Source organism: Triturus cristatus, chromosome 8 (assembly GCF_964204655.1).
Source record: "Triturus cristatus chromosome 8, aTriCri1.1, whole genome shotgun sequence".
Lineage (NCBI taxonomy): Eukaryota > Metazoa > Chordata > Amphibia > Caudata > Salamandridae > Triturus > Triturus cristatus.
Window position 1 is genome coordinate 591,079,488 of NC_140591.1, and position 26,643 is coordinate 591,106,130.

The following is a 26,643-nucleotide window of genomic DNA, read 5'->3' on the forward strand; positions in this document are numbered from 1 at the left end:
CAGCCACATTCCAGGACCCTACTAGTGGTCTACGTGAGGGTGTACGGCAGGAACTAGCCACCAAGGGGAGAGAAGTAGGGGACTCATGGGGAGCAGTAAGTTCAGGGGGGCCCAACTCAGGGTGTCCTTCCGTAGAACTGTTATTCAGATGGAAAAGAAAGGAGGGAGTAAGTCCTCTCCCGATATCAGGTGCGGCCAAGGGGAGATCCATCACCACACCATGGTCCTCTCTACCAAGGTTCCCCTCCGTGTGCATGTGCCTTCCCTTGATGTGCCTCCGGGATGATGGTCAATCCACGGAACCAAGCACATCAAAACGGTTGGCAACCGGGATATTAAAATAGGAATTATGAGATGCTTGGTGAGAGTATGGAAGTTCCACAGGGTTCAAAACATTGGGATGGGAATAAAAATACCCCAAATGAGAAGTATCAATGGAACCTAGTTTAAACTTCCCACCCAGATCCAGTATGTGTCCCACTACTCTGGGGTCCCTAAAATTAATCAAAACACAATCCCCACTGATGTCCTTTGGACGAGTCCCTAGCCAGCTAACCCTGCGAACAAACAGGATTTCCCCTCTGCCAACTCCATTCAAAGGTCTATTTTTAGACAACCAATGGGTGACTTTGTTTTTTAGTTCATGGTAAGTTTCCCCCTTGGCATTAGATAAAGGAGGAACTCCTGTAAGCACAATCACATACGGAGCTGACTCGGGGGGGAGCTGTACAAGTGGAGAGGGATCAGCCAGGTTCCAAGAGGCTAAGTTCCCACCCATATTAGGGAGAGGCCTACCCCCACCAGAGCTCCGTGAGCTATGATCCTTATCACTCTGGAACTGATCACAAGCTGATGAGACAATAGAAACTCGAGGGACGTTCAGGGGTATAGGGGGACCAGCAAAAAGAGGAGGGGCAATTAGTGGCGCCACAAGTGGCTGTGCTGAAGTAGAGGGAGTGGGGGGTGAGCAGGAACTAGGCTAACCCTGAGGAGTAGGATTGTTAATCGTAGCTTGGGTGCTAATACCTTCCGTACAACGAGAGTTGTGCATTGGATCATGGTTTGGCTGCTGCTTCCCAATACCTTTGGTATTAATAAGGGATACCAACCTGTCTATTTTAGATGACAGGGTTTTTAAGAGAAGGTTTAGGGAATGATCTATATGCGACTGTAGATCTATTAGTAGATTAGAAGCCCAAACCGGTGGATTAGAAATGGGAGGGTGTTGAACCAGGACTGAAGGGGCAGGCCCATCTGCAGGAGGGGCAGAATTTAAAGTCCTTTTTTTAGTTTTCTGTTTATTTTTCTTTGACTTTGCCTGCTTCTTGGGGGCCACTATAAAAACAAAGGAGGATGATAAAGGACCGGCTTCCGGCAGCTCAGGCTCATCTAAAATCACCTGTGCACAAGGTAAGTGGGTAAAAGATGGCAGCATAGATGACATGGCTTCCATATCCACCTGGTATGTGGACATATCAGCCGAACCATCATGTGGGGGTGCCATAGTAAATGCAGGAGTAATGGACAGCCGTCTTTCCGTGTTTTCAATGGCTGTAGCAACCACCCCTATTGTTTTCTGCAGCATTTTATCTATCGCTGTCAGACTTGGGAGCGGGGGATTCGAGTTGGCTAGTTGTCTAGTCATAGGACGACTCGAAGAGGTTTTAGAGTGATTCCCCATAACTCGGGTGGTGGCTAACAGGCTGGTACAGTACTAATAGAATCCCCTAAAAAACAATAGCTAAATACTAAGCAATCAAGAATAAAAAGATAGAACACTCTATGAATAGCTTATGGCTGAATACTATATAACAAATAAAAGACACGACTCATTGTCGGTGGAGAATTAAAGTCCAGACTAACCCAGAGTTCACGGCCAAGAAATGTTGCCCGACCCGGCCTCCTCCGGCCCCGGATGGCCACAGACGGTCCCGCCCTTGTCCCGGGCTTAGCCCGGCGCCGCCCGCGCGCGTCCCGCGACGCGGAGGGAGCCGTTCGAATTTAGCGCCTCCGGGCGCGGAAGTGCCTGCGGGTGGGGGCGGAGTCTTCAGGGATCCTGGGAGCCGTAGTCCTGTGCTCCCCAACGTGTAGCGGCAAACAAACAATGGCAGCGGCGGCCGGAGACACAAGCTGCAGCCGTCCCTGCACAGGGATGAGAGCGTCTGGCCCCTCTAACTCCTCTGCGATGTCCGAGTGAGTGGCCTGCACCCTCGCGCTGCAGTTTACAAAGTTCTCCCGCTCCCCCGAGGGAGCCGTTCGAATTTAGCGCCTCCGGGCGCGGAAGTGCCTGCGGGTGGGGGCGGAGTACTCAGGGATCCTGGGAGCCGTAGTCCTGTGCTCCCCAACGTGTAGCGGCAAACAAACAATGGCAGCGGCGGCCGGAGACACAAGCTGCAGCCGTCCCTGCACAGGGATGAGAGCGTCTGGCCCCTCTAACTCCTCTGCGATGTCCGAGTGAGTGGCCTGCACCCTCGCGCTGCAGTTTACAAAGTTCTCCCCGTAAGCTATGCATGCTCATAAGTGCAATTTTACAAATCGGGTGATTTACTCTCCAGAGATTTAAGAATCTACCACATAGTATTTACAGTTGTATATGAACCAAATAAAATGACACTGCGATGGACCTAAGCAGTCTGAAAAGTGTTTAATGTGACATTCTCACTAGTGCAGTGTCGCTAACACCAATCTTACATGCATATATATTGATATTGATTCGGGGACAGTTTTGTGGGGTGTAATACACAACTACCAGGTGTAATACATAACTTGCGAGGTTCAGTGGCACCAAATATGTCCCTAGTGAAGTAGGTCTTTGCAACAGGTCAGAACCCCAAGCCTAGTAGGCAAAGTGTTGCTAAATTCTTGAGCAGTAAAACATTGGGGAAAGACTAGTTTCTCCACAGGTTTGTGGAAGAGTGAGATTCAGACCAGACTCAATGCCAAGCCGTGAATGTCACCGTTCAGAAATCCCCACAAGTAACAGAAACCATGCAACACAACTCCCAGAGTCCCCAGAGCTTGAATGGGACATGTCTGATAGCCTTTAGCCAGACCTGGAACGCCAGTGCCCTGCTGACAATTCCCTCTGCTGTCCGAGCTCACAAATTATTGCCTTTGTACCCTTTGGGCTCTGGATGGAGAGCTTGGCTCTTCACCACCACCCCCTCCTCTCTGACAGTACTAACCTGGCACACACCCAGCTGCCAGTCCCAAAAACCTGCACAGTTTGGCCTTTTTTAGGTCTCGCCTGGCTATCGTGTAAGCGATCGCTCAGTGAGACTTATGTAGGGGCTTCAGAAAATGCTCCCAAAGGCTTCCCAGGCAGATAGGGTGGCGGTTACGCGCACAACCACGTGCATTCCATTTGCCACCAGCTACTTCCTGCGCGTGCGCCGCCTCACGCATTCGGAGAGATTTAGTAAGGGGCACAAGACCTTAGGAATGCGGTTTATGGCCAGTGCATGTGAGGCATTCAAGCGCGAAGCTGGCATCTGGCATCGGACTTGAAAGCAGCAGACTGCTTTCGCCAGCGGGGCGCTCGGCCTCACTTCCTGCATCCCCTCTTACAACAATTAACTTTTGTTATAACTCACACCCCATAGGCTCGTTCCCTCCCACCCTTCCTTTGATGTCCGCTTTTCTTGTTGTTTACAAACCACGCCACACACTGATGCACGCCACACACTGCTGCATGCCACACACTGCTGCACGCCACACACTGCTGCTCGCTGCACACTGCTGCACGCCGCACACTACCACACGCCACACACTGCTGCGCACACTGCTGCATTACACACTGCTGCATTACACACTGCTGCACGCCGCACACTGCTGCACGCCGCACACTGCTGCACGCCGCACACTGCTGCACGCCGCACACTGCTGCACGCCTCACACTGCTACACGAAACACTGCTGCACGCCTCACACTGCTGCACACCTCACACTGCTGCACGCCTCACACTGCTACAAGCCACACACTGCTGCACGCCTCACACTGCTGCACGCCGCACACTGCTGCACACCGCACACTGCTGCACACCGCACACTGCTGCACGCCGCACACAGCTGCATGCCGCACACAGCTGCATGCCGCACACAGCTGCATGCCGCACACAGCTGCACGCCGCACACAGCTGCACGCCGCACACTGCACACTGCTACACACCACACACTGCTGCACGCCACACACTGCTGCATGCCGCTGCACGCCACACACTGCTGCACGCAACACAGTGCTGCACGCAGCACACTGCTGCACACCGCACACTGCTGCACGCCGCACACTGCTACACGAAACACTGTGGCACGCCACACACTGCTACATGCCACACACTGCTGCAAGCCACACACTGCTGCACGCCTCACACTGCTGCACGCCGCACACTGCTGCACGCCGCACACTGCTACACGCCGCACACTGCTGCACGCCGCACACTGCTGCACGCCGCACACAGCTGCACGCCGCACACAGCTGCACGCCGCACACTGCACACTGCTACACACCACACACTGCTGCACGCCACACACTGCTGCATGCCGCTGCACGCCACACACTGCTGCACGCAACACAGTGCTGCACGCAGCACACTGCTGCACACCGCACACTGCTGCACGCCACACACTGCTACACGAAACACTGCGGCACGCCACACACTGCTGCACGCCACACACTGCTGCACGCCACACACTGCTGCACGCCACACACTGCTGCACACCGTACAATGCTACACGAAACACTGCTGCACGCCACACACTGCTGCACGGCACACATTGCTGCACGCCGCACACTGCTGCACGCCACACACTGCTGCACACTGCTGCATTACTCACTGCTGCATGCTGCATGACACTGCTGCACGCAGCACACTGCTTCACGCCGCACACAGCTGCACGCCGCTGCACGCCACACAGTGCTGCATGCCTCACACTGCTACACGAAACACTGCTGCACGCCACACACTGCTGCACGCCACACACTGCTGCACGCCACACACTGCTGCACGCCACACACTGCTGCATGCCGCACACTGCTGCACGCCTCACACTGCTGCACGCCTCACACTGCTGCACGCCGCACACTGCTGCACGCCGCACACTGCTGCACGCCACACACTGCTTTTATGCAAGTTTATGCTACTGACATTGTAAATGACAATGCCTTTTATTTGTTTTTAAACCAAAACATAAATAAAAGGCATTGTAATTTTACAATGCCAATAGCTCAAACTCTTATAAATGCGAGACCTATTGTATTGCAAATGCTTGTTTTAGTTTTATATAGCACTTTGATCGTGGGCAGCTGAGATACCATGGAAGCACCGGGTGGTGTTTGGGCACATCCTGTATGTGAGGGAGGGTGGGGGAGAGAGAGTGTGTGTGTGTGTGTGTGTGTGCGTGTGTGTGTGTGTGTGTGTGTGTGCGCGCGTCTCTCTCTCTCTACGAGGACGGCGTGTGGGAATCACTTTCAAAAGATAAATAAGAGTATCAAACAGCACGCTTGATATACAGTAACGATTTGCATATTTTTGTTTTTCTGACAGTACTAACCTGGCACACACCCAGCTGCCAGTCCCAAAAACCTGCACAGTTTGGCCTTTTTTAGGTCTCGCCTGGCTATCGTGTAAGCGATCGCTCAGTGAGACTTATGTAGGGGCTTCAGAAAATGCTCCCAAAGGCTTCCCAGGCAGATAGGGTGGCGGTTACGCGCACAACCACGTGCATTCCATTTGCCACCAGCTACTTCCTGCGCGTGCGCCGCCTCACGCATTCGGAGAGATTTAGTAAGGGGCACAAGACCTTAGGAATGCGGTTTATGGCCAGTGCATGTGAGGCATTCAAGCGCGAAGCTGGCATCTGGCATCGGACTTGAAAGCAGCAGACTGCTTTCGCCAGCGGGGCGCTCGGCCTCACTTCCTGCATCCCCTCTTACAACAATTAACTTTTGTTATAACTCACACCCCATAGGCTCGTTCCCTCCCACCCTTCCTTTGATGTCCGCTTTTCTTGTTGTTTACAAACCACGCCACACACTGATAAACGCCACACACTGCTGCATGCCACACACTGCTGCACGCCACACACTGCTGCTCGCTGCACACTGCTGCACGCCGCACACTACCGCACGCCACACACTGCTGCGCACACTGCTGCATTACACACTGCTGCATTACACACTGCTGCATTACACACTGCTGCACGCCGCACACTGCTGCACGCCGCACACTGCTGCACGCCTCACACTGCTACACGAAACACTGCTGCACGCCTCACACTGCTGCACACCTCACACTGCTGCACGCCTCACACTGCTACAAGCCACACACTGCTGCACGCCTCACACTGCTGCACGCCGCACACTGCTGCACACCGCACACTGCTGCACACCGCACACTGCTGCACGCCGCACACTGCTGCACGCCGCACACAGCTGCATGCCGCACACAGCTGCATGCCGCACACAGCTGCACGCCGCACACTGCTGCACGCCGCACACTGCACACTGCTACACACCACACACTGCTGCACGCCACACACTGCTGCATGCCGCTGCACGCCACACACTGCTGCACGCAACACAGTGCTGCACGCAGCACACTGCTGCACACCGCACACTGCTGCACGCCGCACACTGCTACACGAAACACTGCGGCACGCCACACACTGCTACACGCCACACACTGCTGCAAGCCACACACTGCTGCACGCCTCACACTGCTGCACGCCGCACACTGCTGCACGCCGCACACTGCTACACGCCGCACACTGCTGCACGCCGCACACTGCTGCACGCCGCACACAGCTGCACGCCGCACACAGCTGCACGCCGCACACTGCACACTGCTACACACCACACACTGCTGCACGCCACACACTGCTGCATGCCGCTGCACGCCACACACTGCTGCACGCAACACAGTGCTGCACGCAGCACACTGCTGCACACCGCACACTGCTGCACGCCACACACTGCTACACGAAACACTGCGGCACGCCACACACTGCTGCACGCCACACACTGCTGCACGCCACACACTGCTGCACGCCACACACTGCTGCACACCGTACAATGCTACACGAAACACTGCTGCACGCCACACACTGCTGCACGGCACACATTGCTGCACGCCGCACACTGCTGCACGCCACACACTGCTGCACACTGCTGCATTACTCACTGCTGCATGCTGCATGACACTGCTGCACGCAGCACACTGCTTCACGCCGCACACAGCTGCACGCCGCTGCACGCCACACAGTGCTGCATGCCTCACACTGCTACACGAAACACTGCTGCACGCCACACACTGCTGCACGCCACACACTGCTGCACGCCACACACTGCTGCACGCCACACACTGCTGCATGCCGCACACTGCTGCACGCCTCACACTGCTGCACGCCTCACACTGCTGCACGCCGCACACTGCTGCACGCCGCACACTGCTGCACGCCACACACTGCTTTTATGCAAGTTTATGCTACTGACATTGTAAATGACAATGCCTTTTATTTGTTTTTAAACGAAAACATAAATAAAAGGCATTGTAATTTTACAATGCCAATAGCTCAAACTCTTATAAATGCGAGACCTATTGTATTGCAAATGCTTGTTTTAGTTTTATATAGCACTTTGATCGTGGGCAGCTGAGATACCATGGAAGCACCGGGTGGTGTTTGGGCACATCCTGTATGTGAGGGAGGGTGGGGGAGAGAGAGTGTGTGTGTGTGTGTGTGTGTGTGTGTGTGTGTGCGCGCGTCTCTCTCTCTCTACGAGGACGGCGTGTGGGAATCACTTTCAAAAGATAAATAAGAGTATCAAACAGCACGCTTGATATACAGTAACGATTTGCATATTTTTGTTTTTCACACAGGTCAATGACCGAAAAACAGGAAGCTGTTTTCCACCGGCTTGAAAACAACAGCTATAAAAAGTCAGAAATTCAACACTAACGTTCTTAAAGTAATTTTGTATGAATCGCCACCCCCCCCCCCCCGTGCATACTTAGCGCATAGTGTCAACAATTTCTGGGAAAAGAAGTCAGTCAGTTATGGGATTCTGAGCATGCTCAGGAGACAGGAGTGTCACACCTACAAAACAGAAAATATCTATAGTATGGACTAAGAATTGTCAGTTATGAGTGCAGCAAAAAATCATTTAAGTATTTACAATGTGCATTCATGATAGATTACTGCTTGCAGAAGCCCTTCACAAAGATAAATAAATAGCCAAATAAACTAAAAAAAAAAGAAATTCAAATGTTAAAAATATAATATAAACTACATTTTCTATTTAAAACATAATACATTATTTTCACCTATAAATAAATAAGAACACAATAGTAAGAAATGCTGAATAACACATAGCTGAAAAACACACAGAAAATAAAATATGACAGAATAACATAATATAAAAATATACGTTATCAATGACTTTTATTTGTTTTTATAAACCAATCCAAACATTAAAAAACTTTAGTAACTTGAATAGTTTTCGAAAAAATGTAAGCTTGGCTTTTCAATCCTTTTTCGAGCTGCTCCCAACTCTTCAATTAATTCTAACATTAATTGGTGTTTCCAAAAAGTTTCAATTAGTCTTTGAATCACGATTAACAATCGTCATGACTTTTTTAAAATTGGCTATAATAAGAGCGAAGCTGTGCAAATTAGCACATCGGAACCCGGAGTTTAAATCAGCACACTGGGGACACAATTAGGCTTGGCATTCACTTTAATTAGCTGCTTCTTTTATGCGTTTACTTTCAATGAAACAGGAAAGTCTATTACTAAAGTCTCAAGGAGCAGGGTGAGCATCCAGATACTCAGGAGATATTGAATTAATTTGAATTATTAACGGTTTGAAATAGGCTTTCCCATTTGTAAAATGGCTTTGCGTTAGGCAGTTACAGAAAATGTATAATGTTATTATGATTCATTTGTATGTCATTTCTATTTTGTTTCTAAATGCTTATAAAGTACATAATTCTTCGACTCAAATAAATACCACAAAGAAACTAAAGTCTGCTCCTTTACTGGTTTTTTTTGCAGACACAGTGTTGCCACAGTCATGAAATGGGGGAAGATAAAAGGTCACAGTGACACAGACAGCAGAAAGGAGGAAGAACAAGCAGTGAACAGATAACCAAAGATGTGAGGGCTGAAAATAAAATGTAGTTGCTTGGAGACAGATTAAAATGCACCTATTAGCACCATTTATCAACAAGCATTGGCAAAGCCATTAGGTCTCACCTTTTGGACTTATTGGCTTTGCCAATGGTGCTTAGTGATGCTATAAAGCACGGGTACTCGCAAACATTTCCGCAGGGGCCTAAAAGTATGATCTGTGGGGCAGCCAAGGGCTGCATTGTGGACAGCAGGGTGGGGGTCAGGGTACAAGTGGATGTAAAGTGGGATTATGTGGAGTGCAGCATATATGTGGTGTGAACTCTGAGTCCTGGAGTTATTTTGAGGCTTTCATTCTACTGCCCTCCAAATTAGGCCTCATGACGAGACACAGATATGACAATACTTTGCTGTGCTGTATCTGAGTTGTTGTCCCTCTACCACACCTTGGGGTATGCAATGCCTCACGAAAAGAAAAAAAAAAATAGCTCCTGGAAAGTGAGTTCTCATGGAAGAATACTAGGATCCAGTCAGAGAGGTGGTAAACGAGCTATGCTCCACGAGAGGGACAAAGAAATTTTGGACAGCCTAAAACGAATAAAGCCAGTAAATAGAGAGCTAGCAAATGCGAGTTACACAATACAAAGCCAATGGTAAGCAATAGAGGGAATTCATTCCTAGGTAAGCTTTCAGCATGTCCCCAATCTATCTTTGCAACCAGCCATCGGCACTATCTGGTAGACTTCCACCTAAAAATGTTTCTGCAAATGGACTCCTGCGTTTCCCCTCAATCACCATTAAAAAGGCCTGTGGACTGCATTCGTTCTTTTTCACAATAAATGTCAAACGTTGACAGGGATATAAACAAGCATTTGCAATGCAATAGGTCTCACATTTTAGAAACTTAGACCTATTGGTATTGCAAATGCCAATGCCTTTTATTATTGCATATTTTTTAAACACATAAATAAAAGGCATTGTCATTTACAATGCCAATAGCTCAAAATCTCCCAATTGCGAGACCTATTGCATTGCAAATACTTGTTTCTATAGTCAAGCGTATAGCCATCGACAGCCACGCATGCCCTTATTATCAAACCCAGAAACTCTGCTTGTTCTGCCCGCGTGCTTGCTAAATTCCACGTTGTTTGCATGACGGATGCAACGGGAGGGAAAGTCTTTCCTTTTGGGCAAAGAACTATCTACCCATACACAAGTTTCCTTGCAATTACTACTCAACTGCCAAGGAAATACACTACACCCTGAATTGGCACGCGCACCAAGCACTCTGCCACCAGCAAGGTCCTCTGCAAAGTGCCATTATGGCTATCAGAGACATAAAAAGCATCAACTTTGTTGTCAGATATTAAGAGAACACTTAGTATAAACATATGCACTATTTAGTACGTATAAAATGCTCTGCAAAACGTCCTGGTTTGAGTAAACCATCATTCGTTCTTGTTCCCCAAGCATCCTTTTCGAAAATAACCGAAAAACATTTCTTAGTGAGATGCTGTTTCAACTATACAGATATCAATATTTAAAAAACGTATTTTTACAGCCTCATCGGAGAGGATGTATCTACCATGATGCTCGAGTAGCTATACATTTACAGAATGACAGCAACTAGCAACCCTCACACTGAGTTCACACTCAAAATGCAATTTTTTTCTTGGTGATCAAAAGATTTTCAGCTGAACGATTACTGCATGACAATTGAATCCATGCTGTGTACGCAGGGAGCTCCTTTTACACCAGTAAAAACAAACTTTGGGGTGCAGCTAAGAAGAAACGTAATCGCAGAAGCAGTGAAATTCATCTAAGCAGACCAAAGCAGGTAAAGCGGTATTTTCGCCACAAAGATTAAATGTTTTCAATTTAGAGTGCGATCTAATGGCACTGCGCAGTCCTGGCTAGTAGCTGCCCTAGCACAGACGGGTAGCCCTGATACAGAAATAAACCCAGCATAGAAAACAGAGGGTCTGCAACTGGCGATGAAGCCAAAAGCACCAAGTGCCTCCACACCAGTCCACGTCAACTGTTGGACCATGGGCTAGAAGGAACCACAGCAAACAAGGGGCTGGCAGGCTCAGCTTTGGGAGAGGCTGCCCCAGTGAGCCAGCACAGCACTAGTTCCTATCCCACAACACAAGCAATACAAAAGTCACGCACCTCTGTGAAAGGGTCCATCCTACTGGCAGATTCGGATTCTTCTTCTCTCGGGACCTAGCGCTACAACGCACAGGCTCACATTATCTTTTCTCTGACACAGAACGTTCGAATGTGAATTTCAGCGCCGTCGCTATGGGCGCATGCGCACCAGATGCCTCTCCCTGGGGTAGGCATGGGAGGCTCTCGCTGTCACTCGGCAGAAGTGACCGCCCCGGAGCGGGTGTGCCATTCACCGTTTTAGGAAATAAACTACTACAGAGCCCGGAAGAAGTGAAGACCCGGGAACATCAGCTTTTATTACACACTGTTCATTCGGTGCCCGTATTGTCATTCGCTTTCGTAGTGCAGGTTCAGAACGTGCGACTTTTTTTTGACAACGCCTGTTCAATTAATAAGACGTTTTATCAATCACTGAATATATTTCAACACATCCGATTTATTTAAAAAAAATATTTTTGGTACGTAAACACCATTTTTTATTTATTTAATTATTCATGCATTTTTATACAGCACAAACTTTACACCAGCACACCCTCCTACGTCACGCCAAACCAAGATGGCGTCGGCCTGTCCAGATGGGCTGTCCTAAAAGTGGACGAGGCGGTTAACCCAAAATCCCGATTTTCAATCGTGCGCCAGTGTTCAACAGAAACGATGATGAGAGCCAATTGAAAACAAGGGCGCGGCTTAAAGTTCCTTCCAAAACTGTATTGTTTCCAAAAGGCCCTAGCAGAGCGAGAAGCGCATGCGCGCTGCAACGCCAGGTGAGACCTAAAATTGCATGCCAAGACCAGGACAGTAAGATTGGAGGCACTATGGCATCAATCCCTCATAGACGGCTACAAATAAGGAAACAAAGAAGACAGTGCACTTCTAATCTCTTGTTAGTGAATATGCCTCTACAACAGGACAGGACAGAAGACCTAGGCAAGCTCACCCATTATACAAGAAAATACATTTAGGTTAGTAGTCAATTAATTAATGTTTCCTGTTGTAAGTGCTAACATCACTTAAAGATCAGTGGTTTCACTCTCCTAACATTCCACCAGAGCAACTGTTGTAAAATGCTGGAAAACATGCAATGTGCACATACTTGAGAGCAAGAGGAGATATCTTTAAAGTTCTTTTCAAGCTCCACAGTTTTAGTGTCCGGGCTGATGAGGTTAACTTCAAACCGACCAACCTTAAAAGAAAGAACAGAAAAATAAATGAGTTTAGTATTGTAGGACACACTTGAAATGGGCTAAGTGAGCTATGTCGTACTGTTCTTTGGAGGGAAGAGGAGTAGGTTTATTACCAATGGAAGACAGTAGAAATGTTTCACATTTATTGGAACATAATAGCAAAATTAGTCATGCTCAGCATCAACCCCAAAAATCCTGTTTCACCATCTACTCAAAACTTGGTACTGCAGATATAATAAGGACACTTTACAAAGATTTCTTGCTTTTTTTACTGTCATCATCTATCGATGTTTCAAAACACGTGTTGGCATGGAATTCTTGTAAAGGACTGATTAATGGCAATGTGAATAAAAAAGCCTGGATATTCGAATAAAGGACACTGGACATTACAATCCAAATATAGAAGACTATTCTTTGACTCATTTAGTGCTCGGAGATTTTTTGAAATACTGATAATTTTTTTTTCAAAATTGAGGAAGATTTGGTGACTCTCCCTCCTCCTCAACACCAACCAAAGTGAATGGACATTGAAATACTTAGAACTTTACTTTGTACCAGTACTTAGTGTTCGCCGATTTCTCCAGCCACTACCATATTTGTATCTATCAATAATGTGTTGCTTGGTAGATAAGCAAACTGCTTGCATGGTTTAATCAAGCCTTAATTGTTGTTGCATGCCTGGAGACAAACTGTAGGAACCCAGCACCATCAATCCTGATTTACTGTCTGTCGGGAATCTTCAGCCATAGCGCAATCCATCTTTTCATGGGCAGTATGAGAATGTCAACTCAAGCATCAGTGGTGAAACATCTGGGGGAGAGCATTGATGGTGAGCTATCCCCTGCCAGCACAAATGTTTCAAGTCATACAAGGAGGATTTTGTAAAGGGGGCGGGGGGGGGGTGAGGGTGGAGTGTCACGATTGTAGAACTATTGGGGGGTTTCTATTTCCTGGCTTTTTAGGGCGAGCCTAGAGCAGCGCATGCGCTGCTGTTCGACTTTTAGTAAGGGGCTTTTCAAAGTGCTACACTGTGGCCTAGAGCTTGCGTGCATGTGCGCAGGCACACACTTACGAGCAGAGGCGCCATATGGCTTTCCTCTCTCGTCATGGGTCAACAGCTTTCAAGATACGAGAGCTTTCTTTCACATTCCTGAAGTCGATAGCTTCCTTGTTGCTCTTTGTTACTACAACTGTCCACAAGGTGGTGGTGTTCCCACATTGTATATGGAAGCTACTTAATATAGACAACATAGAAGTTAATACAGCATAGTGTTGCTTCCTGGCCAGTATTGTATCGACACGGCTTGTGTTTGTATGTCACGACCGTTTAAAAAAACAAGCATTGGCATAGCCAACAGGTCTCGCTTTTGGGACCTTATAAGTATTTAGTTATGCAACTGTTGTTTGCATAGGATACTGATATAGCCCTTATTCAATGCAAATTCTAAATTGCAAAAGGAGCACAACTGATATTGTTGCCACATGATTTGCTATACAATGTGCAGAGATTAAGAAATATGGGCATCACATGTCGAGAAAAACCGTAAGTGATGAGTACAGCTCGCTGATCCTAGTCCGCTTTCACTGCCATACACAAAATGATTAACAACATGTCTACAAACCACAGTACAGAATATGCAACCGACCAACATTTATTTTAACTGCAATTATGTTAAGACATACATACTGCCTAGATAAGGTGTTCTGCTATTAAGACATTGCACTACCAAAAGATCAGAAGGAATTATAAAAAACCTTTTCAGTTCAGGCTCCTCTGCTGTGGAACAGACTTATAAAAGACCTACTAAGTTTACAGGACAATCTAATGTTCTGAAAATATACTCACAACTTATTCAGTCGGTAGACAGATGCTGCCTACAAGCAGACTCTTAACTCGATTAAAGGGAACACACTGGGGTGTAAATGTCCTTAATAAGAAAAAGTCAGAAACTAAAATTTGTATGCAAAAAATCACATCTTATTATTTCGAACCTCTTCACACATCGCAATCTGGCAGTCCAAATTTACGATTTGCACATTTAGAATAAGGTAAAAACCAAGCATTTGCAATGCAATAGGTCTCCCTTTTACGAGAGTTTGAGCTATTGGCATTGTAAATGACAATGGCTTAAATTATCGCAAATGCGAGACCTATTGCAATGCAAATATTTGTTGCTTCCAAGGGCGCATGCCACGCTTGCAGGTTAATCGAGGCCACGCCCCTTTATTTAGATGAGCCGAGACTAAAGAAATGGGTGCGGCTGCCATTAAAGTAAAAGAGCAGTATGGGGTGCTTTTACCAAAAAAGTATTTGTTTGTAAACAAATTTCGTTGTAAAAGCAGTATTGTTAATGGCATATTGCTGGTAAAGGTGACCCCTGCCCTTAGTCCTAACACCGGTCCTTTGCGCCCCCCACTGCCTCCAGCCCTTCTAAAAACTACCCCTTCCCCTGAGCCCTAAATGCGATCCCCTGTGCGACTCCTTCCCCCGACCCCCAGCCCTTCTAAAAATTACCCCTCCCCTGAGCCCTAAAAGTGATCCCCTGCATGACTCCCCCCTAAAAGAAGTTGAATAAATTCATAACCCCCCTGCCCCAGGACGAATCTCCTTAACTCTCCACAATGTCAACTCCTCTCCAGCTCTTCTGAGGCACGGCACACATCGTAAAGAGGAAGCAGAAGGGTCTCTCGGTTTCCTCCAAAGACGCCAAAAGCCTTCAACACCCTTACCACGCATATAGCTCTACCATACACACCTTTACAATGGAAATCATTGTTAAGGCATGTGTGGTAAAGGCTATGCTTGGTAACAGTGCATGCTTTGTAACACATGAGTGGTAAAGGCTATGCGTGGAAACAGCCATGTTGTAATGACTGTTTCCCAAGAGAAGGACATAGTCTAATGCACATGTGAACATGTTTTAAATATTCTGTAAATAATTGTGATGATAAGACAAAAAGGAGAGAAAGGCTTCTCAAATTACCAATATTTCATCACACTTGCAAACAGCAGGATTTGCCGATCAATCGCAACATGGAAGTCTGTGGTTGGTATATGTAGGCTGTGAAATCATCGAAAGGCTACCATTTGGCTGGCCGTCATATATGGGAACGATCATCAACCATAATGTGAAGTTAACCTCTTCAATTAAAAAAATTAAAAAAAAATCTTGCTTATATTATTAGAGGGTTGGAAATCTCCACAATAGCCAAAATATTTTATATAATGACCCACCATGCAAAAGGCTGATTTTTTTAACCTATCAAAGCATTGGTGACATCTAGAGGTATTCACCACAATAAAAATGAACACCCTATTTCGGCTGTTTTGATATTTGGAATCACAATCATTTTCAGGAATTTATTTGTGAACTGGTTATATAATGATGTAGGCTGCCCCCACCAGTATTACTTGTTGCATTTAAGTACTGTTTTGTCATTGACGTGCTTGCAAAATAAGTTACCGCAATTCCTGTATTTCCACCACCTTGAAACAGTGATTATGAAGAGTGAAGGGGCCAAAAAATGTCTCTAAGGGTAACAGGTTGAGATCAGCTTTTTTGATTTTGTCTGCTAGACCCTATAAATACCATGGTTATGCCCTGGTACGAGTCCTGTGGCTCAGTTTCCTATATGACTTAAACTGCATCTCACCGATGAAGTCCAACAATGCTTAAATATTACTGGGATTGACTGTGTTTCTGTGAAGAGGGGACATGGCCTATCAGTTCAAATGGACTGCCACAAGGTAAGCGGGGTCAAGAATAAATTGTATATAGTTGGTCTTTGTAGTGGCACAGTAAATAAAAAAGGATGGACCGGAATGCGGTCGAGATCAAATCCTAGGGGCTGTGATTAGTTCAAGCATTGCATTTTGCTTTCACTCTGTAATGGTTTAGTAGATCATAATAAAACTTTTAGTATTCAATCGAAAACACATTTAAGGTTATGGGAAGGTGTTGGTGGGCTCAGTTGGATGATGTCGCTGCCGGGAAGGAGTGCCTATGACACAAAATCTAAACACACTTAACATTTCAAAGTTGTGGTACTGATGCAGTCCTAGCTCAGTTCCTGTCTATTATATGGTGTGGTTGTGCGACCTCACCATGTAATACACTTGCCAACCCCTTTAGGAGACTTAGATTTCGTTTGTCAAACCTTCAGTTCAACCCTGGGTAGCTGAGGCTCTGGGCAGCAAGGCTTACACAAAGCATTTAAACAGCACCAAAACAATTGAAGAAGTAAACGACAAGGCACCAAAGAAATCCGACACCAGTTTTTTATAAATACAATGTATTTTTATGCACTTTTAGACAAAACAATGAAAGAGATTCACTAGGGGGTTCCGGAGATATAGATTTTACAAGGTATAGTAAATCAAAGAATTTAACTCAAACACAAATAAGCATTGGCAAGTTCAACACATTTCACACTTGGAACCTTTTTCACCAAAATGTTGGGCTAGTTTTATTGCTGTTACTTAAAGTCTCTTTAGGCAACCAACTCGATTAAGGAGTCAGTCAGGGGGACCAGCAAAGGTCATCAGAATCAGTTACCTTTACAGGGGAGGCAGTCTTCAGACAGTTCCAGGCACTTTATCCTCTTTACAGTAGATTCCTATGGAAGTGATCCTTATGCAAGGGATGAAGATACTCAAGAATGCTGTGGATATCAAGGACTGTTAACAAAGGATTGGACGACACTGACGTTCGTCTACATACACAAGTTCATCCTTATGCTTAATGGCGAGGGCTGGAGGTGGTTAGCCAGGAACCTCGCAAATAGGAGGGTGGGCGACAGGCACTCTGCCTTGTTGGGGAGTGGATAGTTCGAATTCCACTGGCAGGAGGGCTGGGTGGGGGGGTCAAGGTGGGGGGGTTGTAGTTGGGGTTTTGTCTGTTTTTGTGGTTTCACACAGAACACTTCAGCACGTGGGGGATTATTAATTCTAACAGCTATATATGCGAATTTCTCGGCACACAGCGACATCAGAACTAGAGGGATCCAGCGGACATCATGGTCACAATCTCACCTCTTTTACCCCATCCGTAGCCAGAACCGCTCCTGCGGGTTAAGGGCTCCATATTTATTCAATGTAACTCACAGACGTGGCGGACTCTAAATATATACATCAATGTTGGAACGTCAACGGGCTCAGCAGCAAAATAAAAAGGGGGATAGTTATGCAATACCTTAAACGCCACTCACCGGACTTGATACTACTGCAGGAAACCCACCTGGTGGGGAACAGCTGCAAGGCCCTCCATAGATGGGGGTACAAACTGATGGCCCATGCCGGATTTACGTCAGGTTCTAGAGGTACGGGTATCTTTATACGGAAAAGTCTGGCCCTCACACCTACTCGCGTCTGGGCCGACCCTCAGGGCCGGTTCGCGGTCCTAGAGGCAGTATGGGAAGGGAAACAACTGAACATAATTTCGGCCTATCTCCCACCAGCCCTAGGCAAAACAGCACTACAAGGCCTAGGCAAAATACTTGTTGATCTCCCCCGGGTACTCTCTTTCTGGGCGGAGACTTCAACATGACTATGAATGACACGCTCGATAGGCACCCTCAAAGACCTTCCTCCAGGAGCAGCACCCATCTAGATGACTTTACCCAAGCACTAGGAATCTCAGACATATGGCGCATGTTACAACCAGACAAACCACACTTTACACATTACTCCAACGCCCATAAGAGCATGTCCCGCATTTACTATTTTTTCACTTTCCTCCCAGACGTAGGGCTCTTCCAACACCCCCAGGGGCTCCCCAGGGGCATCTCTGACCACTCTCCCCTTAGGGTCGAACTCACCTTTCACCGGAGCACTGTCCGAGGCCCTATAATCATTAATCCATGGTTACTTACCATCCCTGATATCAAAGGAAGATCTTGCTGAACACACAGAGTTTTACTTTACTGAAAATGTGGGCTCTGTGGACTCGGCTAGCACCATCTGGGAAGCATATAAGGCTGTAATCAAAGGTCGCGCATTGGCTTTAAAAATTGGATATCTTCGCAACCATAGCGAACTGCTGACCCGACAAGAAAGTGATCTGCTTCTCCTTGAAACACGCCTCTCCCACTGAAGCCACAGCCCACACACTCCGAAACAAACAATTAGAATATAAGGTACTAGTAAGGGAAAAATCCCAAGCCAGATTACTTCAAACGCGCCAGAGTCTATGAATTGGGAGAACGCACAGGCAAAATGTTGGCATGGCTAGAAAAACATGATCAAGAAGCTCGATTGGTTCCCGAAGTTATACGGGAAGACGGGAGGCGGGTAACAGACCCCCGGGAGGTGGCAGAGGCATTCGCTGATCATTTGGAGGCAGTATATACCTCCAGGACCATGTCCTCCGCCGAGGACTCCCGCCAGCTTCTGGAGGAGATGAATCTACAAACGCTATCAGACTCAGATAAAGAAGCCTTATATGCCGATCTCACCACTGAGGAAATCTGCAAAGCTATATTCGCGGTTAACTCTGGAAAAGCAATGGGGCCGAACGGGATCCCCATTGAATTCCTTAAAGGAATGGCCCTCAAGATAGCGCCACACCTCAAAAACATGTATGAGAAAAGTTGTGAGATTGGCACTCTTCCCTTAGATCAACGACAGGCTTCGATAGTCGTCATTCGCAAGCCAGGCAAACAGGCGGAGAGTTGTGGCTCCTATAGGCCCATTTCTCTGATCAGCTCAGAAGCCAAGGTGCTGGCCAAATTACTCGCATCCAGATTAACAGCTATACTCCCATCCCTGGTCAACGAGGACCAATCAGGGTTTATACCAGGCCGAAACACCGCCCTTAATATTAGACGTGTCTATAATGTCCTGGGTAGACAGCCTTACCTCCGTGATGACGTAGTTATTTTGTCCTTAGACGCCACCATGGCGTTCGACTCCATCGAGGGGCCCTATCTCTTCGAGGTTTTGGCTCGGCCGGGATTTGGCCCCCGTTTCCTACAATGGGTAGCGCTGCTATATACTGATCTGCTGGGTCAAGTCGGGGTAAATAATCATACCTCCCACACATTTGCCTTGCACAGAGGCACTAGGCAAGGCTGTCCTCTATCCCCTTTGCTATTTGAACTAACCCTTGAAACCATTGGCCTATTGGATCAGACGAGATGTCTCTATAAGGGGGCTAAAGTGGAGTGAGGATGCAGAAGACAAAATATCACTCTATGCGGACGATATCCTCATATATCTAGCTTCCCCTCGTGCCTCCCTCAATAGCTTACTCAATGTCATCACTAACTTCGGCAAATAAGCCGGTTATACTATCAACTGGTCCAAATCAGTGTTCTATGTCCTTCACGGCCCCCGCCTCTTTGCCCCGTGGCTATACGATTGAACTGGCCTCAACGGGCTTCAAATACTTGGGCATATTTATTACACCCGACCCCAAACTGTTTAACGAGCATAATCTTCTGGACCCCCTTAAGAGGCTACAAGAAGATGTGAGACATTGGCGATCGCTGCCTTTATCCCTCCTGGGAAGAGCAGCACTATTTAAAATGCTAGCACTTCCCCATTTCCGATACACACTCCAAAACTGCCCGTTCCCTATAACAGACATTATTTCACCACCATAGAAGGGGAACGTCCTACCTTATTATGGGACGGGAAAACACCACGCATCGTTCTCCAGAAGCTTACCAAAGGGTGGTATGATGGGGGTACTTCCCCCCCAGATCTACGCCTTTATTACTGGGCCTCTCAATTAATAGCAATTGATCACTGGATCTATGGCACCCCGACTAATCCAGCCTTCCACCTAGAGAAATACCAAACTGGTCGAGAGGGTTATATGGGGGCTTTATACAGTAAACCTAGTAAAGGACAGTATTTGGGGCCTATGTCACACACGGTGGCTATTTGGCACAAGGCTACTAAGCGCTTAGGTTGGGCAGATAACCTGACAAAAGCCACACCATTGTGGTCATCACAGAGGTTGGGGTCCCTTTGTTTTCATAAGGGATTTGATAAGTGGAACACTATCGGACTTAATACCCTGGGGGACTTGGTAGTTAAGGGGAAAATCCTTACATTCAAAGAACTACAGTCCAAATATGATCTCACACAAGGGGAGATCTTCAGATACTTACAAATCCGACATGCTATCCTTGCCAATGTCCCTGACCTTCCATCCCTGTCAGACGCCTCCCCCTTAGAGGATCGCTTACTTACAGAACCACTTTTGACCAAAGCCATATCCTGTACTAACCGCAAACTCTGCAACAACCTCCCCGACGCCTTTCAGACTTCGAACCCGTTGCCAGGCAGACCTGGGAATTTTAGATGACGACGAGTGGCAGACTGCATTAATGTCCCCCAGGGAAATGGCCATAAACCACCGCTTCCGTCTTATACAACTAAAAATACTCCACAGGTCCTACCTTTCAGGCGTCCTTCTGGCCAAAATAGGCAGCAGAAGTGATGCATTGTGCCTTAGAGGGTGCGGCCTAGACAGTACCTTTTATCACGTCCTGTGGGACTGTTCCCACATACGCCATCTTTGGAATAGAGCGACTAAGAAAATGACAGACACACTAGGTAAACACATCCAACTATCACCAAAACTGGGGCTTTTAAATATATGGGAACCCACGCACTTGGCAGAAATGGAGCAGCAATGGGTAGCCCTGGGATACCTATTAGTGAAACGAGCTATAGCAATGCTCTGGGGCTTCAATAGATTGCCGATGACAACTGGTTGGGTGGCAGAAATGACAAATGTATGATTGCTGTGAAAACTGTCAACAAACAAAGAGGTTGCCCTAAAAAGTGGGATAAAAAATGGGGAGGCTGGAATGCCTATAGAGGAGAAATTTGTACATCACCCACAGACGATCAAGCGATGAGGAAAACCAGACTTGGAGACCCCTCAATCCTTAATAACTGTAAGAATGCACTTTGATACGATGTGTTACCGGAATGTTATACTCATCTGTAATACTGCAATTATGAATCTGAGCCTTTTTTCAATAAAATGTTTTTATAAAAAAAAGTAAAAAGAATGCTGTGGATGCGATACGGCTGACTGAGTCTTGCTACGGTTACTCCTCGGTCCACAAAGGCGGTGAGGCGGTCCTGCTCACAAGGTTGATATCCCTCTAAATCATCTTGGTGCTGGTAGAAGTCCAGTTGCAACTCGGCTACTAGTCGCCCAGTTTCACAGTCATAGCCAAATCCTTCCCTGGGCGATAAATCGGCTTCTGGGTGACCAAGCGGAATTCCAAAGACTCACGGGCTCAGTGAACTCGGGTGAAACTTTGAGTGTCGGGTCCTGGCTCCTATTGCTGCATGTTGGTGGTTGGCAGTAGCTTAAGGTTCTGGGCTACCAACTTGCCCCAGCAGGCTTTTCTACTGTTGTGTCCTTTTGCTATGAACATGATGTCAACTAACTGACAATTGGAGTTTATTGGCTCTGGCTGGACTCTGGAGAATACTTCTCTTCAAGCAGGACACGGCAGGCACATTCCCTCTCCTTTGCCAGCCACCAGGTTCAGCAGGGACAGTCCACATAGGTGCATCCTCTCTGCCGGTTCCACGGTGCAACAGGGCAGTCCTTCTTTGGTCCTTCTTCCAATCCAGACAAGATCGGAGTTCTGGGTGCCGGGGGTGCCCTATTTATGCACAGAAAATGCTCTCAGGGTAGACTGTGGTTGGTAGCCAATGGGCTACCAGGTTCCCTCCCACTTTATGACCACTTCCTGGGAAGTATGGCATCTGGCTATCCGAGGATGCAACATTCTGCCCATTCCCAAGGTGGCAGAGGCCCTTTCTCGGGGTCCAGAGCTCCTCAGACCAACCCAGAGGTGTGGCTACCAAGGGGGTTACAGGCCCCTGAATAATCGGCTTGACAACAGGTTTCCCCTTTCCTTCCTGGGTGCCAGATAGTCTGCCTAAACAATGGGGCTGCTCTTCCCCCCAGTGTTCCCCATTTGCTCTTCAAAGGCGACTTCAGCTTTGAAGCTCGCCTTGTGGCTTGCGGTTGGAGTGAGGTAACACCTCTCTCAAGTGCAGTCCCCTATTGTCTCCTTTCCTGGGAGTCATGAGCAAGTGCACCAGGAGGGCAGAAAGCTTTCTAAGGTTCAAGCTCCATGTGCAACCATTAAGGTAACAGGAGATTGAAGGCAACAAAGTGGCAACTTTGTAAAGCTGCACACTGGAACTTGCTACATTAATTTCAACTCGAGTAGCAAGTCAGGCTAAATTTAACAATGTGTTTGATACCTTGGAGTATCAACTTTGGCTGCACCTTTCAGTACTTAGCACAGCTGAGGGCTCAGTATGTACCCTGCACTCATAAATGGAGCGACCAAAACACTTAACAGTAAAAATGACAGGTTTGCATTTTTACTGTCAGAGCACGTAAAATACACGTTCTGCCCATGAAATACGCTGCAGTCTGCAATAGGCGTGACTTACACGTCTCAGGGGAGCATTTGATTTTGCCATAGTTTAAATGGCAAAGTCAGGCTAACAGTTCGAAACTGCTCTTCAAGTCTGCAATGGCAGACTTGTTTTTACTTTATCACACCCAGGGTGGCACAACCAGTGTTGTAGTCCATGAGGTGACTCTCTAACATACAGGCCCTGGGCACCCTGGGTATCATATACTAGGGACTTAGAGGTAAGCTAGCCTAAGCCAATTTGGTATAGCTAATGTAACATACACATTTTGGGGTCAGGGCACTGGAACGGAGGTCTGGCTAGCAGGCCTCAGATCACTCGCAGAGTAAAAAAAAAAGCAGCATCAGTCAAAAAAACCTGGGTGACCTGTATGTGTGAGAGAATGCCTATGTGAGTTTCTGAAGGGATGATTGAGTGGATGCATAAGTGGCTGTAAGGGTGTATGAGTGGGTATATAAGTCTCTGTATGACTGGGTGTGTGAGTGGCTGTATGGATGTGTGAGTGGCTGTACGGGTGAGTGAGTGGGTGCATGAGTGGCTGAATGGGTGAGTTAGTGGATGTATGAGTGGCTCTATAGATGAGTGAATGGTTGTGTGAGTACTGGTAAGGGTCTGTGAATGGGTATGAGAGGGTTGAGTGGGTGTATGGGAGGTTCTATGGGGGTGTGAGTGGGTGTATGAGTGGTTCTGTGGATGATGTTATCAGTGATGTCATTTGAGATGTCATCAGTGATGTCACTGACCATTACATGAGTAATGTAATATGTGAGGTCATAAGCAGTGCATTGCGGGGCGGACGTTATAGTTAGCTCACGTAACTATAACTGTTGAAATTCTATGGTTTTGTATGAGTGAAATCTGAGCCTAACTCTAACGTACCAGTAACCTTAGGTTTTTTCAGTGAATTTTTAAGTTTAAAGAAAAGTCTATTTCCTAACTAGAACTTCCCAATAGCCCTCGTTTTTTTCAGGTAATTTCTTCTGTTTTTTATTGTTATTTCACAACTGTAACCCGTAACCTTTGAGAGTGAGTGCCTCACTGGGTGTGTGAGTGGGCGCATGAGTGTCTGAGTGGGTCTGTGAGTCGGTACATGACCTGTGGGTGGGGTGAAGTGTGAGTTCGTAAGTGAGTGAGTGTCTGAGTATGTCAGTGAGTGGGTGTACCAGTGTCTGAGTGGGTCTGTCTGTGAATGCCTGAGTGTGTGAGTGGCTGTAGCAGTAGCTGTGTCCGTGAACGGGCCACAACGCAACCACACCTGCCCCTTTATCCAAAAAGAGTCCACAGATTTTCACAAAACATCTACCCAGGTGAAGTAGTTGCTACTGGTTAATTACTAAGTGCTATCTCTTTGGGGAAATGCCCAATACGTATTCTGCACTACAGCTACATAATTCAGCATGACGAAATGTCACCAGTGACCTTGTGTGCGTTTTGGCAATGTGATTGTTCCTTGTGTGTCTTTATCAAGAAATTTATGATAACATGAATCTCCTCACCTTGACAAACCTGCCTTGCTGTTTGGATTGCCCGTGGATTCCTTGCATCTGCACCAACGCCTCGCGGAACCCGCTGCGCGGGTCCCGCTTCGCAGAGGGGCGCTCTCCTTCGTGGGCTGTTAGCTGCTGCTGGGGTAAGACAGGGGCTGAGGGCTGCGAGCAAGAGGACTGGGACTACATTTCCCAGGAGTCCCAGTAACCCTGCCCGTTCCACCTGGGCTGCTCTCCCTCCCCGCCCCGCCCCCAACGACCGGGTGATCAAATACCGGCTTGCCCTGCACTTCGTGGGACACCTTGACAAACCTGCCTTGCTGTTTGGATTGCCCGTGGATTCCTTGCATCTGCACCAACGCCTCGCGGAACCCGCTGCGCGGGTCCCGCTTCGCAGAGGGGCGCTCTCCTTCGTGGGCTGTTAGCTGCTGCTGGGGTAAGACAGGGGCTGAGGGCTGCGAGCAAGAGGGCTGGGACTACATTTCCCAGGAGTCCCAGTAACCCTGCCCGTTCCACCTGGGCTGCTCTCCCTCCCCGCCCCGCCCCCAACGACCGGGTGATCACCGTAAGAGCCATATATTAACGTGTGAATACCGCTGCGCGGGAGCTCGCGCGGGAGCTCGCCGGGAGAAGGGCGGGACCGTCTGTGGCCGTCAGAGGCCGAGTGAGGCCGGGCCGGGCCACCTTCCTAACATTTACCACTCAATATTTATAACATCTCATGGTATCACCTAACAGACGTTTTAAATGTTTATTTTGTAAACATTGCATCTGATCATAACCAGGCTTGTGTCCTCATTGTTAGTATAACCGCTTTGACCTAACTTTGCCCATTATTGTACATAATTTGAGGTCTGAGGTTGGTGTTAATTTGGTTACTTGTATATCTAAAGATGACCCTAAGATCTGGCAAAGAGAGGCAAGCCCAGGTCTCCACCTCTAATGGCACTTTTACGGGTACAATTGACCAGTTTTTTAAACGCTCTACTGCCATACTGGAGAAAGAAATCGCTCTAGTTGAAAAACGTCTTTCACTAGATATAATTACAGGCAAGCGATCCTCTCTTGGGAAAATTAATGAGGCAGTCTCCCCCATTCCGCTTTCCCTTTTAGTCACTGATAGCAATGATGTTAATACAGATTTAGTGCTTGTAACTGTTCCTGAGACCCAAACTGTGGAGTTAGCGGGGACGGGTCAAGATAGCTCATATACCACTGCACATGATAATATGCTAAATGGAGGGACTACTATTTTTTTAGACCAACCTGGAGAGAAATCAGGTCTCTCGGACTCACCTAATTTTAATATCAGTAAGGAGCAAGTGACTTCCCCTCCCCTTTCACAACTTCTACCCTCACAGAACCCTGGGAAACGTAAAAGGTTAGACTCTCCCGACTTTGATGAACATATTGAGGGGGCGGGAAGTACTATTGATTCACCCATACAGTTGCCTAATACTAATGTGGTGGTTCAACTTGAAGACCATAATACCACAGTTAGTATTGCAGAAGGCATACTTCTGGCTAAGATAGAGTTACTAATGAAATCCCTGCTCTTACCACTATTCGAAAGGACAAGACTATTGAATACAAAAATGGATTCCTTGGATAGGTTGGTTAAAGATAATATAGCATCTACAAACAGAACTCTTGCCAGTTTAGCCCCCAAAGGTTTGCCCCCCACTGCCCTGTCATCAACGAAGTCTACTCTGGTGAATAACAAAGCAGGGGCCTCAAGTTCAAAAGCGGGACCCACTACGTTAAAAGCCCCGCAGCCAACAACTGTATCGGCCCCCAAGAAAACAGTTAGCTCTGAGGGCGCACCTAGACAGAAGGCCGCAAAGCAACCCCAGGCCAAGAAAACTCTTAGTAGTCACGACCAAAACATCCGGCCCTATATCAAACCTATCCCGAGGAAACAATGTGTTAATCTCCCCCCAGAGTCACAGCCTTACACCATCATCTTAACTGGCGTGGCTCCTTTAGTAGATGGTAAAAGAGAAACACACAAGGACCTCTACAATAAAGTAACATTCTGGCTTAATAAAAATCGCCCGCTCCCACCCAACATGAATCCTGAAATTCTTAATGTAAGAAGGGTGGATTGGATAGGTTATGGTAAGAAAGATCTTGAGGGGGACTGTGTGGTGATAAGTTTCAGAGAGCCATGGGTGGCTGAATTTATCAGCAGGGAACCTAGATTCGGAAGAGTTGGGGATGTGCAAACATTATTGTTGAATTATTTCTATCCT

The 26,643-nt window shown here is 47.4% G+C and overlaps 1 protein-coding gene across 5 annotated transcripts in view; it reads right to left on the bottom strand.

Moving 5' to 3' along the window:
* The window catches only part of TBC1D4 (TBC1 domain family member 4), a 623,735-nt gene that overhangs the window by 235,779 nt on the left and 361,313 nt on the right, over nt 1-26,643 (bottom strand). For all 5 annotated transcript variants that reach the window (XM_085622014.1, XM_085622012.1, XM_085622013.1 and 2 more), the window contains one exon: nt 12,388-12,477. In XM_085622014.1, the coding sequence (XP_085478140.1) occupies nt 12,388-12,477 (90 nt within the window). The remainder of the gene's footprint in view (nt 1-12,387; nt 12,478-26,643) is intronic.